Below are 19,630 nucleotides of genomic sequence, written 5' to 3'. Positions count from 1 at the left end.
TATGGGGATCATGGACCAACTAATTAATGTAAGTTCATTCGAGCCTGACGCTTCAGAGGAAGAGGTAATGATGGCTTGGCGGCTTTCCCGGCGAAAAGTTAATGCGTCCACCAAGTCCTTCGTACTCGTATCGACCTGGCCACCCTATTGTCTCAAGTTTGGAGGTTGACATTCAGTGTTTTATTACTACTTTCTTCGATAGAATGGAGGGAAATGTGGTGTTTGCTTCACGTGCGCGTTCTTCAATAAGCGCACTGGTCTGTATCTTTCGTGTCAATCCCCTCGGACATGGTATCCTTCTCTCGTTTGACAAGGCTAGGCCTTATCGACAAGTACCGCAAGGCTGTCGGCTAAACCGTGGTGCGCTGCATTTCTCCCCCAGAAATTTATTTCACACCGTCCTGTTCGACGACACCAAACCTAATGACTTGCCCTGAACCACCTCCGTCTTCCTCTCCAGAGATCTTCCTCGAACTTCCAGTTTGTCACCATGTCTCGCCCCGAAGACCTCCTCCCGCCCGATCTCTACTACAATGACACCGAGTCTGCCAAATACACCACCTCCTCACGTATCCAAGCCATCCAAGCGTCCATGACCAACCGCGCCCTCGAACTTCTCGATCTCGATAACCCTTCCTTCATACTCGACATAGGCTGTGGCTCCGGTCTCTCCGGCGAGATACTCTCTGAAGACGGCCACATCTGGGTCGGCATGGACATCTCCCCCAGCATGCTGGACATCGCCCTGCAACGCGAGAGTGTCGAGGGCGATCTCTTCCTCGCCGACATGGGGCAGGGCGTACCGTTCCGCGCGGGCGCGTTCGACGCCGCCATCAGCATCAGTGCCGTCCAGTGGCTCTGCAACGCCGAGACCAGCGGTGTGAGCCCCGAAGGCAGACTCCGCCGGTTTTTCGACGGCCTGTACGCCTCGTTGCGAAGAGGAGGGCGCGCCGTGTGCCAGTTCTACCCGAAGAACGAGCAGCAGAGGACTATGATAAGTCAGGCCGCCGTACGAGCCGGTTTCGGCGCCGGCATCCTCGAGGACGACGGTGGCACCAAGAACGTCAAGACCTATCTCGTGCTGAGTGTCGGTGGTGGAGACATCACGGGGACCGTGTCGAGGATGGACAATGTCGATATCGAAGACGGCCGCAGGATGAGAGAAGCCATGCACCGCAACGGACGGAAGGGGGATGTCAAGGGCAGTAAACAGTGGGTCATGAACAAGAAGGAGAAGATGAGGAGCAAAGGAAAGGTCGTGAAGACAGACTCCAAATACACTGGGAGAAGGAGAGGGCCCAAGTTTTGAACCAAGGATGACCCTCAGACGAAGTTTACGAATCGAATGATTCAATGGACACGACCTTTTGGGCATGGTGGGACTCTTTTTTTCTCCTCCCCACCATCCTGCCGCCTTTCGCGATGCTCTCTCTCATCTTCTCTCCCCCTAGACGACATCTGAACTGAGATGAGAAAAGTCAGTGTCAACTCATGAAGGAAGCGCTGATGTATACTGTGAGCGTGGCCGGAAGGCGGACAAATTCGTGACGAGGGATCGTCCACCATGTACGGAGTTCCAGTCAAGCGTGTTGTCGACACAACGAATGCCAGAGCATATCGACACCGTGCCTGGTCAGAAAAAGGAAAAGCCCGGCTTGCAGGAACCTGGCCAAGCCCTGTATTACACTACGTTTCGATAACCGGGACGCTTTCGACGAACCGGTTTTTTTGTGGACATTGGTCAGGCTGGGTGCAAGGAAGACACCGTCATTCTCGACGGTCGCGCGCAGTGCCTCCGCGAGGCTCGAATCCACGACACGCATCCAGGGCCAAAACGAATGACCTCTCAGTTTGGACGGACCAAGCGAGTACCACATAAAGTCTCGGACGGAGACGGGGATAGAGAGACCTAGGCTGACACGACCCTGGACTCAAGAACAAAGAAATAGGGCAAATTAAAAGGCAGTGGTCAAAGTTCGAAATGCTTATACGTGGCCTCGTGTGTTCTCTTTTTTGCCCCTATTCAACAATCCGATTCGGCCTCTTCTTATGCTTTGGACCGACGATACATCATGCAATGACTTACGTGGGAGAAGGAAAAGGAAGACTTAGATTCATATCCAATTCGAGCTCAAGTAATGGCACTTTCTCGGCCCTTTCTCTTATCCAATGCTCGAGTTCTCCTTGGGCCTGTTTCTTGTTTCTAAACTTATTCATCCATGACCGCGTGATTCAACCACTCGGCCTCCTCGGCCTTGTACGCGTGAATCCCTAAAGTTCTCCAGCGGCGAATGTTCCATTTGCTCCTTCCCGCCGCCGCTTTCTTCAATGTGCCCGTGCTCCATTGTGTCATCGTGCTCGTGCTCATGCGGCACCGCGACAGCAGGGTTTTGCTTCTGGTCGCCGCCACCACCACCGTCCGACTCCCGCTCGACCTTCTGGGGTGCGTCGACGCGCACCACGCGTCCATCACTGCCGGGTTTCGGGTTTGGCGGATCGCCGGTGGCCCTCTGCCAGCCCGTCGTGAAGACCTTGCTCCCGCTGATGTCGAATTTCGGGAAAGCGTGTGCCTCCGTGTTGAAGACGACGCTGTCCAACGGGAAGAACGAGTCGTCCGAGAAGAGCAAGTAAAAGTACTTGAGCGTCTCGGCCAGCCAGAAGCTTTCCATGTTGTCTCGGCGTTTGCGGTCTTTGACCGGATTGTCCATCACCGTGTCGAGCGAGGTGTACGCGTAGACCGTTCCCGAAACTTCGTCGATCACCTTGGTGTGTTCGCGGAAGGCTTCGAACATTTCCCAACCCCACTGCCGGTATTTGGGGTCCTTGGTGATCCGGTACATGTAGAACAGCGATTCGACCGTCTCGGGTCGTTGCAGATTATGCACGTCGTTGGAATGGATGTCGTAGTCAGATCTCCACCCGGCTCTGTGGTCTTCTGACAGCTCATCCGACACGGGAGGTGTCCAGTCGGGATCGACGTGGCCTTGCCATTGCCTTGGTGGACTGTCGGTCCTGAAGTAGGATATTTCCGGCGCAAGGCCTGTCGGTGTAACCTTATACATTCCCCAACATGTCTTCATGAGCTCTTCGGCAAGTTTCAGGTTCTCATCGTGCTTCTTCGTCCACTGACTACCTAGTCTGGCTTTGGCCTGTTCAACGGTCTCGCCCTCTGTGACAGCAAGTGCGATCGTTCCTGGCATGAAGCAAACGAGATGATCCATCTTGGCGGTCAAAGGTGAATGAAGTCCGTTCTGCCTCTCAGCCAGGATGGTCAATGACGCATGTTGAGAATAGGTGATCAAGTGTTTTTTGATGCCCTCTAGTGCCTCATCCCACATGTCTCGGTAGATGGTTTCGACTTTTCCTGTTTGCAAATATTGCTTGATCAAATATTCGTAATAACTGTCCCCACGCGATCCTAGCCGGATATTATCGCCTCGAAATTCGCCTGTCGCAGGATAGATGAAAATGGGAAGCAAGCCGTCCTCTCGCCGATGTGCGTCAATGACCTCCATCACCTTTTCAGCTTTGTGCCAATAATGCGGTTCACCTGTAACCTTGGCCAGGTACTTCATCTCAAGCTGGAGTGTTGCTGCCTCAGCGGTCGAAGAAGCGCCGCCATCCAGATGAGACAGAATACCTTGCGAAGTGTTGAGGTTGACCGACGCATATGGAACTCCCGAAGGCGATTCATAAGCACCGAGGAGTCTATCTGCGAGATCCGTGGCCTTCTCAATATACAGATCCTCGCCTGGTTGGTTTGTATCGTCGTCACGTTGCGGTGCCAAGTTGGGAAAGCTCGTCGATAAGTAATATGCCGATAAAAGACCTCCGAGCATACGGATCGTGGTCTCAAAAGTGCTAACATCATGGTTGGCAGTGTAGGACAGAGATGTAGATATCCATTCCCGAGCCTTTGCAACCTCAGAGGTCAAATTCATCATGATTGCCGTATCCAACGCATCCACAATGATCCAACCCATTCCACCTTGCACCATGTTCTTCCCTTTGCGCGTCAAAGGATTATATTCGTCCATGCCCCAGGCATACTTTTCATATCCCGCCCACGATGTTTTAAACACCTCCCTCACGGCGTCCCTCTGCGCTGACCAGTCCTCATCCTTGTAGAAGGAGTGCTGATGTTCAGCAGGCTTGTAGACTGCGCGCGACGTCCAAGGTAACCAGCCCATCCACCACAGAAAAAGTACAACGGGAACGATTATTAGGGCGAGTACTCTCTTCCGCTGTAACATCCGCTTCCTTCGGCTGGAAGAAGGAAAATGTGGTTTGTCCTTGTACATAGGGAGGTCTTTGTGCTCCCCAAAGATGTCGTTGATCTTGGATGCGACCATTCCCGCCGACCCAACTCTCGCGTGGCCATTACTTTGTTTCTGGCGCCAATAGGTATCCTCATAGACTCGTTGGTTGCTGGTGACTGAAGGGACATTCTGAGGGACTTGGAAGGACATCGAGTCTAGAGAAACCCTGTGGCTTTCCTTTAGATGCTGAGGATTCGGACCGGCCGAAAGGGGCGTGGGAGTGGTACGATTACTCGTGTGACCAAGGGAATCTAAATCATGGGAGGTTGATATGGGCTAATATACAGTGCACAGAAGCAATATCTGAAGGAGGGAATAATATTTATTGTACAGACGTGAAGTTGTTGAGCACTACGAAGAGTATTTGGCTGGGAGTTTGTCTGCGAGTACGCAATACAGTGTCCGCATATGCCAGTTCATCCCTTGACGGATTCGCCAAAACTGCTACTTAGAGAACCCCGGACCACTAAGGCAACAGATCACTAACCAAGGTATTTGCGCCGCTTTTAGGCTTCTCCTTTACCTGGAGTATCTCTTCAGCACGACTCGACTCGCTTCTTTCGTAAAACAGTATCTGCTCCTATCCCATGTTGTTATGAAGTAACTTGTCCATAGGTTGTCAAGTCGACCAGGACTCAGGCCCTATATCTGCTTAAAACCGCACTGCTTCCAGATCCATCAGTGGCCGGATGCAAAGTTCGGGTTCTTTGATTGATCAAGTTGTTCATCATGGTCCCTCTCTAGAAAAGAACAGATACTACGCTTCTTACGAGCTTGGAAAGATATATGAGGGATGAGAACACAGCGAGGTATTCATACGTACTCGTTTATGAATCATGCGTGCATGGGTGAACTTGGAATGGCTACACGGACACCATAACGAATACCTGGGACACCATAACGAATACCTGGGACACAGCCATCACTGGTCACCCATTCATTGACCAAATTTTCTGTCGAAAGATGCCTATGCTACACAAGGCTGCCTGACAAGAAGCTTTGTGGGCGACTTTGACACGAGGACAATATTTTTACTAGGTAGGTGCGGTGAAAAACAGAATTGACATTCATACGGATACTCCACGGGCTGATGGGACAATCGAAAGTACCTGCTCAACCCCACTTACCCTATTCACGCGAGACGAATGCTCACATCAGATACATGTATGGAGTACGAACCCAGCGTTGCTATTTCTTACCTGGCACTGGATTTTTGGACAAAACATATCAAGGACGTTACTTGAGTATAGTAACAACCTCCTCTTTACGAAGACGAAAAACACATACAAGCTCGACTGCCAACCACCTTTCCGCTGATTCATTAAAATGTCTACAAACACGTCTCCTTTGACAGTTGGCGTACTCGGTCCTTCAGGCATGTAAGTCCATCTCCCATGCCTATCAGCCTCACAATACACCCCCTCTGGCTTTCTCCAGCAAATGCAAGGTCTCCTTCTCGTCGAACTAATCAACCTCTACAAAAGGAGCGGATCCCATATCACACTTGAACTCATATCTCGGGGCCACAAAGTCATCGGTCTCTCTCGCAATCCCTCCAAACTAGGCACGCATTCACGTTACGAACCTCGAACCATCGACCTCGAAAATGGCACTGTGGACGAAATCTCAAAGACGCTCACAGATCTGGACGTCCTGGTATGCGCCTACGGTCCTCATACCAGCGGTCTCGCAGCCTTGAAGTATGGTATGTTTTCAGTCTCCGTGTCGACCCGCTACACTCCTACAGGCGAACAACACTAACACCCCCTTTCTCTTGGCTCTCTGTCAAAGTCCCATTCATCGAAACGCTCCGCAAGATCGTGCTGGCGTCTCGAGCTGCAAGGGTCTCCTATTTCATCATGCTAGGTGGTTGCGGCAGCCTGTACATGCCGGGCACGGACACACACACCTGCGCCGTCGACAGCCCGACCTTCTGGCTCGCCTACTGGCGCCACATCGCCTCGTCACCGGCACACATCTCCTACATGGAATCGCGCTTCGGCAGCGCCCTAGCCGCCGGTGTGCGTGCGTACGCCAGTGCCCGTCAGGCGTTGAAAGAAGATCGCGACACGGAGGAGGCGCGCTTCGTCCGCGACACGCACGAGACCAACACTGCGCTGGGCGAAGGGGGCGCCAAACCGCTCATCACGGCGTGCCGGACGAGTTTCATGTTCTTCGACGGCAACACGAGTTTCGACTGGACCTTCATGTCGCCGCCTGCCATGTACCGCTCGGGTGCAAAGACGGGCAAGTATCAGGTCCAGCTCGACTACCTGCCGATCAAGGGCGAGCCGAAAGACGGTGGCGAGCTCAACGGTCGGTTCGAGGGCATTTCGACGTTTGACCTCGCGGTGGCGATCGCGGACGAGGCCGAGACGAGGAAAATGAAGGGGAAGCATTGGACGGCATGGGCCGAAATTGACAATGAGAAACCCGCCACGGCGCCGTATATCGATTTGAGTCACGATTCCATCTCTTGAAAAGGTCTTGGTATATTGTATGTATGTATTTACGGCCAATCCATCAAATATTTCGCTTTCCCAATGTTTTTTTCCAAGAAGAGCAGGTTTCGTCTTTCAAAAAGGTTCATCCCTTGCCACACGCCCTCGAACATGCTCGTCGAAATCGTCACCCAACAAGCCGAACAGGACGGGGTCCCGATCTTTTTCGTTGTTTTGGAGCATCCACGAAGCATCATGAGCGAGGGCAACGCGACAACCATACTCGACTTCCATACTCCGGATCTTGGCGATGGTGTCTTTGGCGGCACAAACATCCTCGTGTAGTGACCACTTGGACCCGTCTGGTCTAGTCATTTCGGCAATGTCATACTTTCCATCCAGTAATGGTCTGTGGTGGCGGTGGACATTGTCAGCATACGTGTGATTTCTTTCTCCACCTCGTGTCGTTTTCCGTCCTTCTTCCTTTCTTTTTCGAGTCGTCGTCAAAGGGTCAAGTAAAGGGAGAGAAAACGGAAACACTGACTTTGTATGAGCACAATCCGAACCCAGGACCACCCATTCCCCGTCTGCCAGCCTGGCCGCCGCGCAAAGGTTCCCTTGCATGTGTCCGGGGGCCTGGATGACCCAGAGACTCCCATTCCCGAAAAAGTCCATGGCCTTTTCGAAAGGACCAAACGGCACCCATGGCCCCTTCAGTTCCGACCATTTTTCGGTCGAGACCTTCCGGTCGAAGAATCTAGGGTCGAACTTGTGTCCAACGCTGGGGTCCGTACAACCCGGTTCTAATTTTTGCTCGCAATCTTCTTCGGTACCTGGTCCAAAGTATCCGTGGGCGTTTGGGAATTCATGTTCGATAGGTCGACAATGATCGAAATGAGCGTGACTTGGTGAAATTAATTTCCCTTTCTTTGGGGGACACAAACCATCTGTGATGAGAAGAGGGGGGAAAAAACAAAGAAGTAAGGTGTACTGCATCTGTAGACAGTTTGTCCGGTACATACCTAAACAATACAGTATCTATACTTTTGGAAGCAATACCACCCGCAATCAATTGTTGTTCGATAGATTTGTCGGGTCCCACGCAAGACATGATTTTCATGACATTTTGTATCGAAGGAATATACAAGTCATGGTCCTAAGCATGACAAAAGTAAGAAATGTCTCTCGAGTCTTGGTTCTTTCTTCTGCGTTTTAAAACGCTGAAAGGACTTTTGTGTTGCTTGAAACCCACATTAGACATACCAACGTCCCACAAGACATGACGATTCAGGTCGGGCTGGTAAATGTAAAAACACCAATCGTAGAGACGAAAGATTTGGTCTCGGTCGATTTCATGGTGGATCGTCTTCGCGTTGGCCACCATGCTCCCTCCGTTGAGCAATCGAAGGTCGACGTGGGCGTCGGTGGCGGGGAGGGTAGAACCGGTCATGATGGTCACCGTATTGCCCGGTACGGTGATCGTGGTTAAAAGCGAGAAGAAGTTGGAAAGTGCTGGCAAGGTATTTACCCTAAGCTAAATCTGTCTTTTATTGTACCAGATTGATTCCATCTTGTACACACTGCAGGTCATGTCCAAAAGTTGGTCGATCTGGCAAAGTAAATACTTGCCATGTCCGAATGGCTCTGTGTACTCAACTTCTCCCTCATGTTTGATTATTTCCCCAACTTTTATTTTAACCCCCATACGACGTATCTAGTAGTCAAACCCCAGATCTCGTCCCCTTTCTCTCCACTCTAGCTGCTTTGAGATCCTCGTCTCTTCCACGTTTACTTACTATGTAGGTACCTCCAGAGTACCCAGGTAGGGACTATCGAAAGAAATCCCTCATAATTATTCTACTAGCATTACATTTGTGACAAATGAATTTCAATATTCATTGCACACTGTAATATACCAATACGTGAAACAAAGAACATTTCAAATCATCAAGAAAGAATGTTTGGAACATGAGCCGGCGGTGTTTCGGGATTATGATTAAATAATATTTGTAGGAGTCTGTCCTTAAAAGTGTCCCTATACCCTTCCCTTTCCAATATCCACAAGGGGCCAAGGTATGCATGAAGTCGTCGAAAACCCGTGATGTCCTGTTCCAATTTTAAAAGAAAAAAAGAACGCCTGGTGTCATGCCGCTAGTCTAAGTAAGGTCGTGAATTACAAGAAATATTCAAGGGCCACAAAGGCCAAGATGGTGGAGATAAATGTCCAAGGCTGGACTGAGAAGCCACCATCGCTACCGTTGGTGGTTGACGCACTGGCCGCGGTGCTGGTGGTGCTAGAGCTCGAGGCGGCTGACTTGTCCGACCCTGTCTTGCTAGGCTTTGTTGAGTTTGTGCTGTTGTGCGATTTGGAAATCAAGTCGATGTTGTAGTAATTCCGAATAAGGGTGCTTGCCTGCTCGGCGATGCCGTATGTCGAACTCATGAGATGAGCAGAAAAGGCGATGGGCGGGACGCTTGCATCGGCCACACGGACGTTGGCTAGACCGTAGACGCGGAGGTTGGCATCAACCACACCACCTTGTTCCAAAGGCATCATGGCACAAGTAGACGATGGGTGGTATTCTGTGAAGCTCACTTCACGAAGCCAATCATCCCATTCGTCATCAGATTCAACATCTGAACCTGGCCATACCTCCTTGGTCATGCTGTCGGCTAGAGGCGGGGCTTCACCCAATCGGCGAGCGGTCTTGATACCTTCTCGGAGGATCTGGATGTCTATTCAACATTGTTAGGAGGGAGGCGTGTAATCAGCCAGGGGAACACTTTACCAGCAGGGTGAGTTAGGTAGTTAGGGTTGATGACAGGGTAGTCCATAGGATTGGATGAGTTGATGGAGACCTGGCCATGGCTGAAAGGATGCTGAAGGGAGGCACCGATATTGATGGTTCCGTTGAGATTGTTTCCAATGAGCAGTTCAATTTGTCCAATCGGGCTACTGAAGATCTTGTTGACCGTGGTCTCGTAAATGGCTTTGTATCCAGCTACGACGGTCTCGTCCGTACCGGCAGCAGCTGCGGCTGAATCAAGTTGGCTGAGGATGGTGTTTTTCAAATCCTCGGCACCTGCTCCGAAGATATTGGTGGCGTTGATGTACGCGACAGCAGAGTTGACATAGGAGAGGAATGCAGCATTGGTCTGGAAAGAGTTAGCTTGGAAAATAGAAAGCACAGACATCTGAACCCACGCTCTCGGAACCGTTGTCAGCATAAAGAGAACCGGCCGTAGCTTGATCTGTGCTCCATTGTACTGTGGCACTCTGTTTCAAATTAGACGTTTAGAGCCTCGCATTGGCGACTACAACTTACCAAATGATCTTGCAGATGGTGACCAACACCTGGCAATTCCGATACGACGTCGACACCGGCAGCGTCAAGGACGTCCTTGGGACCGACACCGCTGTATAGCAGAATTGCAGGGCTGCCAACTGAACCACCGGCAAGAATAACCTCTTTCTTGACTTTGACTGTCAATTTGCTAGCGCCGCCATCAGGGGAGTACTCGACCGCGTTCGCGCTGAGGTTGCCAGCTTTGGACGAAGAGTTGAAGAGAATGCGCGTGACATACGCATCGGCAAGAACATCGTAGTTGGTACGTGGTGGCAGAGGGTCGAGATAGCCAGAACGGCTGTAAGACCGTGTCCAGTTGGTAGGATTGATGGCAGATGTCGAAACATAGGCTCCCCAATTCTCTCCGCCGTAGGTATCATGGGAGATGGGGATGCCGACACTCTGCATAGCGTTGGACCAGGCGCCTACGATGGGAAACGTGCTGTGGCCAATGTTAGTGGTTGAAGACTCGATAGGAATTGGTGCACATACTAGCCGGGGTACGACATGTGAATAGGCCCCTTGCTGCCGTGGCTTGAGGTATCATAGGTGATGGCGGCTTCCTGAGCGATCTCCTGGGTGGGTGGAGAAAAGGTCTCACTCTTCTTCATGGCAGCGAAGAGGGAATCCCAGGACCAGTTGTCGGCACCGTCCATGTCACCGAGCATGTTTTTCCAGGCGTCCACTTCGATCTCGCCTGGTCGGTTCATGTACATTCCATTGATGGCTGAGCTGCCTGTGTGCCGGTGTCAGTCTTGGTCTGATCTTTCCCCTGCCAACAATCATACCTCCAAGTGTCTTGCCACGGGGCCAGTTCATCTGTGAATTGTTCATGCCAACCTGAGGCGTGGTGTTGTATGCCCAGTTGAGAGGAGTTGGCCATAAGGACTCAAAGTAGGCATCTGCTGGGGTATCTAGGTCGAGGTCAGAAGATTGACGCGGATTGATTGGAATAGCCACCTACTTATCCGATCTCGAAACTCATCTCCGTTACTACCTGCTTCTAGAACGAGTACGGTATGATTCGAGTCTTCTGATAGCCGTCCACCAAGCACGAGACCTGCGAGGCCACCTCCAACGATGACAAAGTCGTATTCGTCTTGAATCTCGGTGACAATGTTACGGGCACGAAGCAGCTTGGGCTCTGAGGCTTCGTCAATGACAGGGACTGCAAGGACAGCACTTGCGCCCAGAGCAAGCACTGCGGATAAGAGAGGTCGCATCTTGGGAATACACGTATAATGTGATGCGACGGTAATGGTACAGAGTAAAGCTGGGATGAAAAGATAGAAAAGTGCTCACATGCCTCGAGGGAGTCGGCTGTGTTAGTATGTCCTCTGTACTGTGTGTCTGTGCCCGTCCCGGGGTACGAAGCGAGCTTTCGGGGAGATCAATGAGAATCTTGACGCGTCCCGCCTGCCATCGGTTTGCCATTTCCATTTCGACTCTGTTTGTGTGGATTGAGGTCGGCAGATCAGGGCAGTGACAGGCTGAGGGTGAAGGCTAAAGAAATTGTCGAACCCACCGTTGACGATAAGCGCAGGAGCGGTTCCTGGCTAGTCTAAGTTTTCCCTAGCCACCCCGAAGACAAGCCTACAGGGCCTATGAGAGCCCATTTGGACCACCCATTGAGAGCCTGTTGAGGCTCCCATTATTTAAATCTGCGGACCCTAGCGTTGTAGCGAGCTTGGTTTAAAGTTGGGCATGCGAAACCAGCGCAATCAGGGATGGACACAGATGGACTCGAGGGACTCGTACTCCTCCTGTACTCTGTACTACGACGAGCATCTATACTATTGTATGTTATCAGAATGATGATAATATTATCCACATATGGAGCAGGGGTACTCGTCCTCCATCTACTCATGCCTACTCATACGGAGCATGAGTGCGTGTACTGCGGAAGTAGGTCGGGTACGAGTACTCCGTACATCTACTAGCTACCCACTCTGGTAAAGCCTTGTCAAACCCTGCCCCTGCCGAGAAGACAAACACCCCTGCAATCGTCCGTTGTGCGCCAACCTAATTTCCTATCTCAGCTCATCAGACCACAAGAGAGGAAGCGAGGTTAGAGATGGGCGCGCCATGCTGAGTTACGGATGGCCGGACTATTCTGTACCATACATGGAGATGGCTGATAACAACGGTACTCGGTGGTGGGAGACACCAAAACATAATGGTAGGGAAGAGTAAAACAGTTCCTGAGGTGTTTCTGTATCCGTAGTTTTATTTTTATTGTTGTTGATGACTGTAGTCCCAGTCTCAAGCCTCTCCCGCCACCTACTGTACAGTATGCAAGGGACAGGCTGGGAGATCTTCATGCAGGGCTCATGAGGCGCGAAAGGCAAGCCATCGTAAGGGCGGCAATGCCTAAATTCCCAGGTTAAGACTCCCGAGGCTACCACGTATTTGGAACACACAACGATTATACCGTCACGTGACCCCGGCGCACCTGCTTCTTTCTGATTCTCTACCGCTCACTCCCCTCCGCAGTTTGATATCAAAATTTTGGAGCAGGCTGTCCAAATCACCCCTGCCTGCACCACGCCTACAAGCCTCCGTCTTTTCACTGCCGACAATTGCATACAATGGCGAATCCAACACAGATCTTCGCCGAAGACGTGCAAGAAGAGAAGGGTGAAAATGCCCGTCTCTCTGCCTTTGTCGGCGCCGTTGCTGTGGGTGACCTGGTCAAATCCACACTAGGCCCCAAAGGCATGGACAAGATTCTTCAGAGCGCCTCGACAGGCGAAATCATGGTGACAAACGACGGAGCCACTATCCTCAAATCTATCGCACTTGACAATGCTGCCGCAAAGGTTCTGGTCAACATTTCCAAAGTCCAAGACGACGAGGTAGGCGACGGTACCACCTCTGTCACTGTCCTTGCCGCCGAACTTCTCCGAGAAGCAGAACAACTTGTAGCACACCATATTCACCCACAGACAATTATCGACGGCTACCGTCTTGCATCCCAAGCTGCCCTCTCGGCCCTCGAAAAGGCTGCCGTGGACAATTCAAAGAACCCAGACGCTTTCCGCCGAGACCTCCAATCCATCGCCCGCACAACACTGTCTTCCAAAGTCCTTTCTCAAGATCGTGATAAGTTTGCTAGCCTAGCATGCGACGCCGTACTTCGGCTCAAAGGCTCGACAGATCTGAACCATATTCAGATTATTAAAAAGGCCGGAGGCAAGCTCTCAGACAGCTACCTCGACGAGGGTTTCATTCTGGACAAGAAAATGGGGGTGAACCAACCTAAACGTCTGGAGAATGCCAAAATCCTCGTCGCAAACACGGCCATGGACACAGACAAGGTCAAGATCTGGGCCTCGCGGATGAAGGTCGGATCCCCCAAGGAACTGGCGGAGCTAGAGAAGGCCGAACGTGACAAGATGAAGGCCAAGGTCGAACGGATCAAGGCCCACGGAATCAACTGCTTCATCAATCGGCAGCTCATCTACAACTGGCCCGAGCAACTCTTCACCGAGGCCGGCATCATGTCGATTGAGCACGCAGACTTTGACGGCGTTGAACGCCTAGCTCTAGTCACAGGAGGCGAGATCGCAAGCACATTCGATCACCCCGATCAGGTTAAATTGGGTCACTGCGATCTGATCGAGGAAGTCATCATTGGCGAAGATACACTGATCAAATTCTCTGGCGTTGCAGCAGGCCAAGCATGCACGATTGTACTACGGGGCGCAACTGAGCAACTTCTAGACGAGGCCGAGCGAAGTCTCCACGACGCTCTGGCCGTTTTGTCTCAGACCGTCAGAGAACCCCGCGTTACTCTCGGCGGCGGCTGTGCGGAAATGGTCATGGCTAAAGCAGTCGATGCACTTGCGCAAAAGGTTGGCGGCAAGAAACGTATTGCCATTGACTCTTTTGCCACGGCTTTAAGACAACTCCCCACCATCCTGGCCGACAATGCCGGTCTGGATTCATCTGCACTTGTGTCGGAACTGCGCAGCGAAGTCTACCGCGGCATGACCAGCAGTGGTCTCGACCTCTTGACGCCGGGTGGAGGCATTGCAGACATGCGTGACCTAGGTGTCATTGAAAGCTACAAATTGAAGAAAGCTGTCGTGAGCTCGGCGAGTGAAGCCGCCGAGCTGCTACTGAGAGTGGACAACATCATTCGAGCGGCGCCAAGGAGGAGAGAGCGCATGTGAGAAATTACATCGTGCGCAAATTATCAATGGTCTTGCTCTCCGCCGACATACAAACTCCCATGGCCGCCAATGTGCAATCGCCTCACAGTGGTGCCAGCGAATGTTTGTTTTGCCAAGGCCAATCAAATGTGCAGCAGAATTATTGCACACATGGAGCATGAGGATGCATTGGAAACCACTCTTGGCCTTTGCGCTGTGCTCGTACAGGGCATAGTGGGCGGAACGGCAAGAGCACACACGTGCGGCATGGTCTGTGTTCTCCTTTCCAACCTGCAATACGATGGGGTACCCAGTGATTTGAGGTGGGTGGAGATGGTCTCGCTTGATGGTCGGAGATCGACAAAGACTTCTGTGCTCGGTACGTGCACTCCAAATAAAGACGAAAGGAAAAGCACGGCCTCAACAACATGTCTTGCTGGGTCGGATTTTATTTTTGGCAAGGCCAGTCTCGCAATCTGAGATTCGACGATGCGGGCGGGAGATGACGCCAAGGGACGTAGAAGAAGAAAGTGACACATGGAGAACAAAACAGCAAATGGATGAAAAAGGAACGAGTGGTCTTTGACGACTTTGACGATGACAACATAAAAAGTAAGCATTTTGATAGATGTTGGAACGGCATGAAATGACCACATGAAGTCTGTTTGATCTGTATGTAGATTGCATTGCCTGACACTCCACCACTCTGTGCTCTGTACACCACAAATCCTCTCTTGACGAGTTCTCCTCAAAGTCAATGCTAATCAACTCTACTCGACTCGGCCCTACCGTGGTGTATTACATGTCCTCGTAGTACCTCTCCATTTTGAATCTGGCGACGAGGTCGCGGTCCAACAGCAGGCAGTGACAATTGATCAGCAGGCTGGGGAACCTCTTGGCCCAAAACTCGTAGTAGCCCCTCGCACTGCCGCCGAGCATCTGCTCCTTGACGTCCTCGGGGAGGTCGTGGAAGTGGTTCTTCTTGTTCCGGATCACCCTCAACAGGTCAATCATCTTGGAGCCCGAGTACTTGCGTTGCTTGCCCATTTCGCTGATGAAGCTCTTGGGCAAGGCGCGCAGAAAGTCCCGCGAGGGTCCGATCACGTTCGGGGCCAGCGCCTCGAGGCCCGCGAGCTCGGCGAGCGCCTCGTTCTCCTCGGGCGAGCGGACGGCATTCTCGTCGTGGATGTTGCCGATCGAGTTCTTTTCACGCTCGAAGCAGTCGGACACGTCACACAGAAACTCCAACTTGTCCGCGACGTCCCAAAAGTAGGGATGACGCAAAATCTCGTGCGTGTCGGGACGCTGTTTGGGGTCGTGCTTGAGCATTTGCATGATCAGGTCGTCGGCTTCGAATTGGTACTCGTGCAGACGCAGGTCGTCGGTGCTGAACTTGTTCTCCTTGATGTTCAGATCCCGACCGAGACTGGTCCCGCCAACATCGAACGGATGGTGACCTTGGGTCATGACATAGTAGAAGACGCAGCCCAGTGAGAAAATGTCAATCGCTTTGGTGGCACGACGACCGGTGGGGAGATCGACGACGGTGCCATCACTACTAGAGTGTATCGTCGATTTCGAAGTCGTCGAGTTGGCGTTCGGTGCAGCGACAGAAGCCCGAGAATGGACGAGTAGCTCTGGCGCCCTCCAGCCCGTGGTTCCGGCAGCCGTGTGGTTTGCTGTCGGGGCAAACGTCGATTCTGGTCCTTCCTCCAGTGGCTTACATAGTCCAAAGTCAGATATGACGAATTGTAGCTTGGGCAGACCAGTCGTGGGACGTTGGCTCTTGACAGCCTTGACAAGAACATTTTGAGGCTTGATGTCTCTGTGAACAAGCTTGAGTGAGTGAAGGTGTTGAACGCCGTCGGTAATTTGACGCAGGCAATCCTTCACATCAAACCCTTCAGGCAATTTCACCAAATTGGGGTACTGTAACGGTCGCTCGATGAATTGATCCAGAGAAGTCGTGAACAGCTCCAGTGCGATATAGGTAAAGTGTGGGGACTCTTCCTTGCCAAAGTATCGAATGACATGGGAGTTTTCGTCACTTGAGAGCAGATGTTTGATCTCTTTGGCAGCAAGACTGTTTGACGTGCGGATGAGACGCTTGACAGCAACTTCTCGGCCATCGAGGGAGCCTGGGAAGACTGCTGTTCCATTGCTTCCACGGCCCAAGCAACGCTCTTCCTTCGTGTCGATCTTTAGCTTGCCGACTTGTATCAAACCGTCCTTGGTGGGAATCTCTGTGGCCAACTCAACCTTCTCGTCCATCGCTTCTGGGTCCATGGTTTTCTTTGGGGTCTTCTTGTTCTTCTTTCCACCACGCTTCCCACGCTTGGCGTGTCTGCGACGAGGTTGCGCACCAGCTTCAGCAGGGTCATTCGAGTTCGAGTCTAGTTTGTTCTTCTCCTCATCTGATTCACCCTCAGAGCTCTCGTCGTTGTTGGTATCGGCAAGTCTCACAGTTTTGGCAGGACTTGCAAAAGTTACCGCGACGCTTTGGGCTCTGCTTCTTGCTGGTGTCGTGATACCTTCTTCCATCAGTTCTGACATCTCGTCAGTGGCAGTATTCTTTTGAGAAACATCTGCAACTGGCAATTCTTCGGTGATGGGTGCGTCACCAGTAGAGCTCGAGACATTTGTCTGGGGTTTCTCGAGCGCAACTTCAACGCCAGCCTTTCGAAGAAAACCTTGCACCTTGATCATCATTGGATGCTTGATCTGCAGTCCGACAATGAAGAGGATTACACTGGCAACGACAATGTTGAACAGAGAGAGCCAGGGGCTACCGATCACAGGCAGCAGAGCAGGAGGAAGCTTTGCATCCATCGATGCTACGGCTCTTTCTCCATCCTCCACTAGATCGGATGACGATGGTGGGCCGGATATGGTCAGGCGCAAGGGAGCCACGTTCTCCTGTACCGATAGAACATGCACGCCGACGATCTCTTCCATATCACCAGAAAAATCCAGAGGACGACTGTCATAGTTCCAGTGTGCGTTCGCAGGCGCTGCACCATTGGTCACACCAGGGTATGACAGCTCCGACATGGCATACCAAATTCCTGCCTCTGTACGATTGACAAAAACTCTTTCGGCTCTTTGCAGCTCATTTCGCCAAACCTCAGGCGAGTCGAGAAGTGGCGAGTCAGTGGGTCGAGCCAGGAGAACTAGATTCGGTGTGCCTTGCTTGTTGTCTTGCGGACGCACGACGTCGAATACTCGAGCCACAGGTGTGTCCAGTCGTTGAGAGAAAGTGGTGTACTTGCGAGAGTCTTTGTCTCCATCCAGACCAATAACACGACCGTTGTACAGACTCTGAATATGATTATTGTCGAGAGGTGCAACATATTGATCTTGGAGATCACTATCGCCTTTGTTGGGTATCCATTCGGCAAACTTGATGGTGCAAAGAGCCTGGTTCGTGACCTTGTGGGAAATCTGGATGGTGTATTCGACACGACCGAGATTTAGAGTGCCAAGTGGCTCGCACGCAGGGTCGTCCAGGTCAAACAAGCCGGTCAATCGTCGACAACTCCGCCCCTGATCTTCACTCGAGAAGCCTCGGTAACGATCAAACTGTTGTAGAATGTTGCCTGTGGCAGCGTCCACCACGTATGCCGTAGTCTCTTGAGACGAGATCGTCACGAGGGGAGGGTCCTCGACGAATTGAGGTGTAGACTCGGCCAGGGATCGAACCGTGACGCTCAATCGCTGTAGACCTATTCTTGGATCTCGATGTTGAATGTACAAATTCCCGTCCTTGCTCGGTTCCACGATGAACATGTAGTCGTCTTCGATGGAAGGGTCGCTGTCCAGATCATCACTCCGATTCAACTTGTGGTGAATGGTCTCGATCATGGGGCTGTCGGGGATCCCCAGCGACCATCTTTCGGCGCCAGTTTTCCTGTCGAGGGCGTGGATGGTACCGTCGATGGTGGCTAGAAGAACAAGATTCTCCACCTCCCAATCTTGCAGGAGCCGCGCTGAGGGGAGCGCTGAGAGTCCGGACGACTCGGCAGACTGAACAAGAGGTGCTCGAACAGCACTACTGCTATCGTAGGCTGGAGCCAAGGCACGGAGTTTTGGCGGTTGGGGGTTTTCATCGGTGCTTCTGAACTTCACCGTGGTGATGTCGTTCTTCAGAAGGGGAATTTCGGCTGGGCTGCGGCCAGCTTGAGGACGTCGACTCGGCTCGGTACGGACGCTCTGGGTGGACGCCACCAGACGCTGAACGGATTCCGGCTGGTGAATCGACTGAGGGTGAGCGGCAGCTATGAGCAGGAGGAAAAGGGCCCAGGTGAGCATCGTGTTGGGTCCTCCGCGTCGGCCTCCTGGGGGCCGAGGCGGAGGTTTAGCCATGATGAGGGAGACAGAATTTCGTAGACAAATATTTAGGGGGTTGTGATCATGGCGAGATAGACACGAAGATGAGGATTAGGAGAGAAGAGTTAAAAATTGCGATTAAATGTCGATTTGAGTAGAAGAGATGAAAGAGTTGTGATGAGGGAGGGTCGGTCAGCTTACAAGGGGACGAAGGGAGAGAAGGAATTATTGTGATCTTCTCGGTAAAGAGGTCAATGGGCCAAGCCAGGCACGGGGGGTTTCGGTGGCACCGAGAAGATGCGCCTAGAGAGGGACAGGATTGTACCCTAAGGTAAGGGTGATGGCGTGGACTGAGTGGGCTACCCGCATGTGTGTGCATACGAGTACTGATGCTTATTAGGGCCGACCCTCGGAGGGATTCCCCATCCTTCCCTTGCCTAAAAGACCGCCTTATCATCCCTGCAGTTCTAGGTACTCCGTAGTTCTCTGGCTTTCCACCCCGAAAAGAACAAGCCATGTTCCAGCCCCAAGTTTTTGTCTGACAGTAAATGTTTTCATCCTGATCAGGCCTCTACGGAATGCATTGAAATACTCTCAACAACTCAACCGAGACACTCGATCAATCGCCAGAAGGCTCTCGTTGCTAATACTGTACCGTACATTTGGATATCTCATCCGATCCAAACGCGTCCCAGAGTTTGTCAGGTTCATAGGTCGTGTCTTCTCCATCCCTTGCTCTAACTAGTGTCCTCGTCCGTCGCCCATCATGACGTGCTATTGTGTCAGACCAGCACCACAATTCCTGCCATTGGACCAAGATCAGTCAGTCCACGGCCGGTTGAATTGATCTGTTTCAGCTTTGGCGTCTCCCCGAAGTTCCTTGCACGCAATATTCCATGCGACCACCAAAACCGTAATAAACGAGCTCGTGGCTGTTTCAACGGAATACAGATTCGATACTTGCTCTTACAGGCCGTTCCTCGGTTTACTCCTTATCCCAGGGCACGGCTGAGGCTGTTCGGAGGTACCTCACGAGTACATTT

The 19,630-nt window shown here is 51.9% G+C and overlaps 6 protein-coding genes across 6 annotated transcripts; 3 read left to right on the top strand and 3 right to left on the bottom strand.

Annotated features, from left to right (window-relative positions):
- Positions 1-98: 98 nt before the first annotated feature.
- PV06_06152 (uncharacterized protein) lies at positions 99-2,152 on the top strand. The gene is made up of 2 exons (XM_016407232.1): positions 99-360; positions 461-2,152. Exon 2 carries the CDS (start codon positions 491-493, stop codon positions 1,307-1,309), a length of 819 nt encoding a protein of 272 aa, XP_016262836.1. The 5' UTR covers positions 99-360; positions 461-490; the 3' UTR covers positions 1,310-2,152.
- On the bottom strand, positions 2,040-4,686 carry PV06_06151 (uncharacterized protein). Its single transcript, XM_016407231.1, has one exon. It carries the CDS (start codon positions 4,467-4,469, stop codon positions 2,214-2,216), a length of 2,256 nt encoding a protein of 751 aa, XP_016262835.1. The 5' UTR covers positions 4,470-4,686; the 3' UTR covers positions 2,040-2,213.
- Positions 4,687-5,442: 756 nt separating this feature from the next.
- Positions 5,443-6,799, top strand: PV06_06150 (uncharacterized protein; the record flags this gene model as incomplete). The annotated part of the gene is made up of 3 exons (XM_016407230.1): positions 5,443-5,698; positions 5,804-6,024; positions 6,111-6,799. The coding sequence occupies exons 1-3, from the start codon at positions 5,646-5,648 to the stop codon at positions 6,797-6,799; spliced, it is 963 nt and encodes a 320-aa protein (XP_016262834.1). The 5' UTR covers positions 5,443-5,645.
- Positions 6,800-8,700: 1,901 nt separating this feature from the next.
- Positions 8,701-11,448, bottom strand: PV06_06149 (uncharacterized protein). The gene is made up of 7 exons (XM_016407229.1): positions 11,072-11,448; positions 10,896-11,021; positions 10,600-10,843; positions 10,087-10,549; positions 9,966-10,037; positions 9,550-9,916; positions 8,701-9,496 (listed from the first exon to the last, which is right to left on the bottom strand). Exons 1-7 carry the CDS (start codon positions 11,328-11,330, stop codon positions 8,934-8,936), a joined length of 2,094 nt encoding a protein of 697 aa, XP_016262833.1. The 5' UTR covers positions 11,331-11,448; the 3' UTR covers positions 8,701-8,933.
- A 1,183-nt stretch (positions 11,449-12,631) lies between these two features.
- Positions 12,632-14,990, top strand: PV06_06148 (T-complex protein 1 subunit beta). Its single transcript, XM_016407228.1, has one exon. It carries the CDS (start codon positions 12,696-12,698, stop codon positions 14,280-14,282), a length of 1,587 nt encoding a protein of 528 aa, XP_016262832.1. The 5' UTR covers positions 12,632-12,695; the 3' UTR covers positions 14,283-14,990.
- Positions 14,861-18,971, bottom strand: PV06_06147 (uncharacterized protein). The gene has a single exon (XM_016407227.1). The coding sequence runs from the start codon at positions 18,621-18,623 to the stop codon at positions 15,060-15,062; it is 3,564 nt and encodes a 1,187-aa protein (XP_016262831.1). The 5' UTR covers positions 18,624-18,971; the 3' UTR covers positions 14,861-15,059.
- Positions 18,972-19,630: the final 659 nt, after the last annotated feature.

The sequence above is a fragment of the Exophiala oligosperma genome (genome assembly GCF_000835515.1).
Source record: "Exophiala oligosperma strain CBS 72588 unplaced genomic scaffold supercont1.5, whole genome shotgun sequence".
In the NCBI taxonomy this organism is placed as follows: Eukaryota; Fungi; Ascomycota; class Eurotiomycetes; order Chaetothyriales; family Herpotrichiellaceae; genus Exophiala; species Exophiala oligosperma.
This window is presented reverse-complemented; position numbering and strand designations above follow the sequence as displayed.

Excerpts from the sequence above, each read along its gene's own strand:
- PV06_06152 (XM_016407232.1), top strand. The coding sequence starts at position 491 with ATGTCTCGCCCCGAAGACCTCCTCCCGCCCGATCTCTACTACAATGAC.
- PV06_06148 (XM_016407228.1), top strand. The coding sequence starts at position 12,696 with ATGGCGAATCCAACACAGATCTTCGCCGAAGACGTGCAAGAAGAGAAG.
- PV06_06147 (XM_016407227.1), bottom strand. The coding sequence starts at position 18,623 with ATGGCTAAACCTCCGCCTCGGCCCCCAGGAGGCCGACGCGGAGGACCC.
- PV06_06149 (XM_016407229.1), bottom strand. The coding sequence starts at position 11,330 with ATGCGACCTCTCTTATCCGCAGTGCTTGCTCTGGGCGCAAGTGCTGTC. Across the intron at positions 10,844-10,895 it reads CCGTGGCAAGACACTTGGAG|GCAGCTCAGCCATCAATGGA; the intron begins GTATGATTGTTG and ends ACCGGCACACAG. Across the intron at positions 9,497-9,549 it reads CTACCTAACTCACCCTGCTG|ACATCCAGATCCTCCGAGAA; the intron begins GTAAAGTGTTCC and ends AATGTTGAATAG.
- PV06_06151 (XM_016407231.1), bottom strand. The coding sequence starts at position 4,469 with ATGTCCTTCCAAGTCCCTCAGAATGTCCCTTCAGTCACCAGCAACCAA.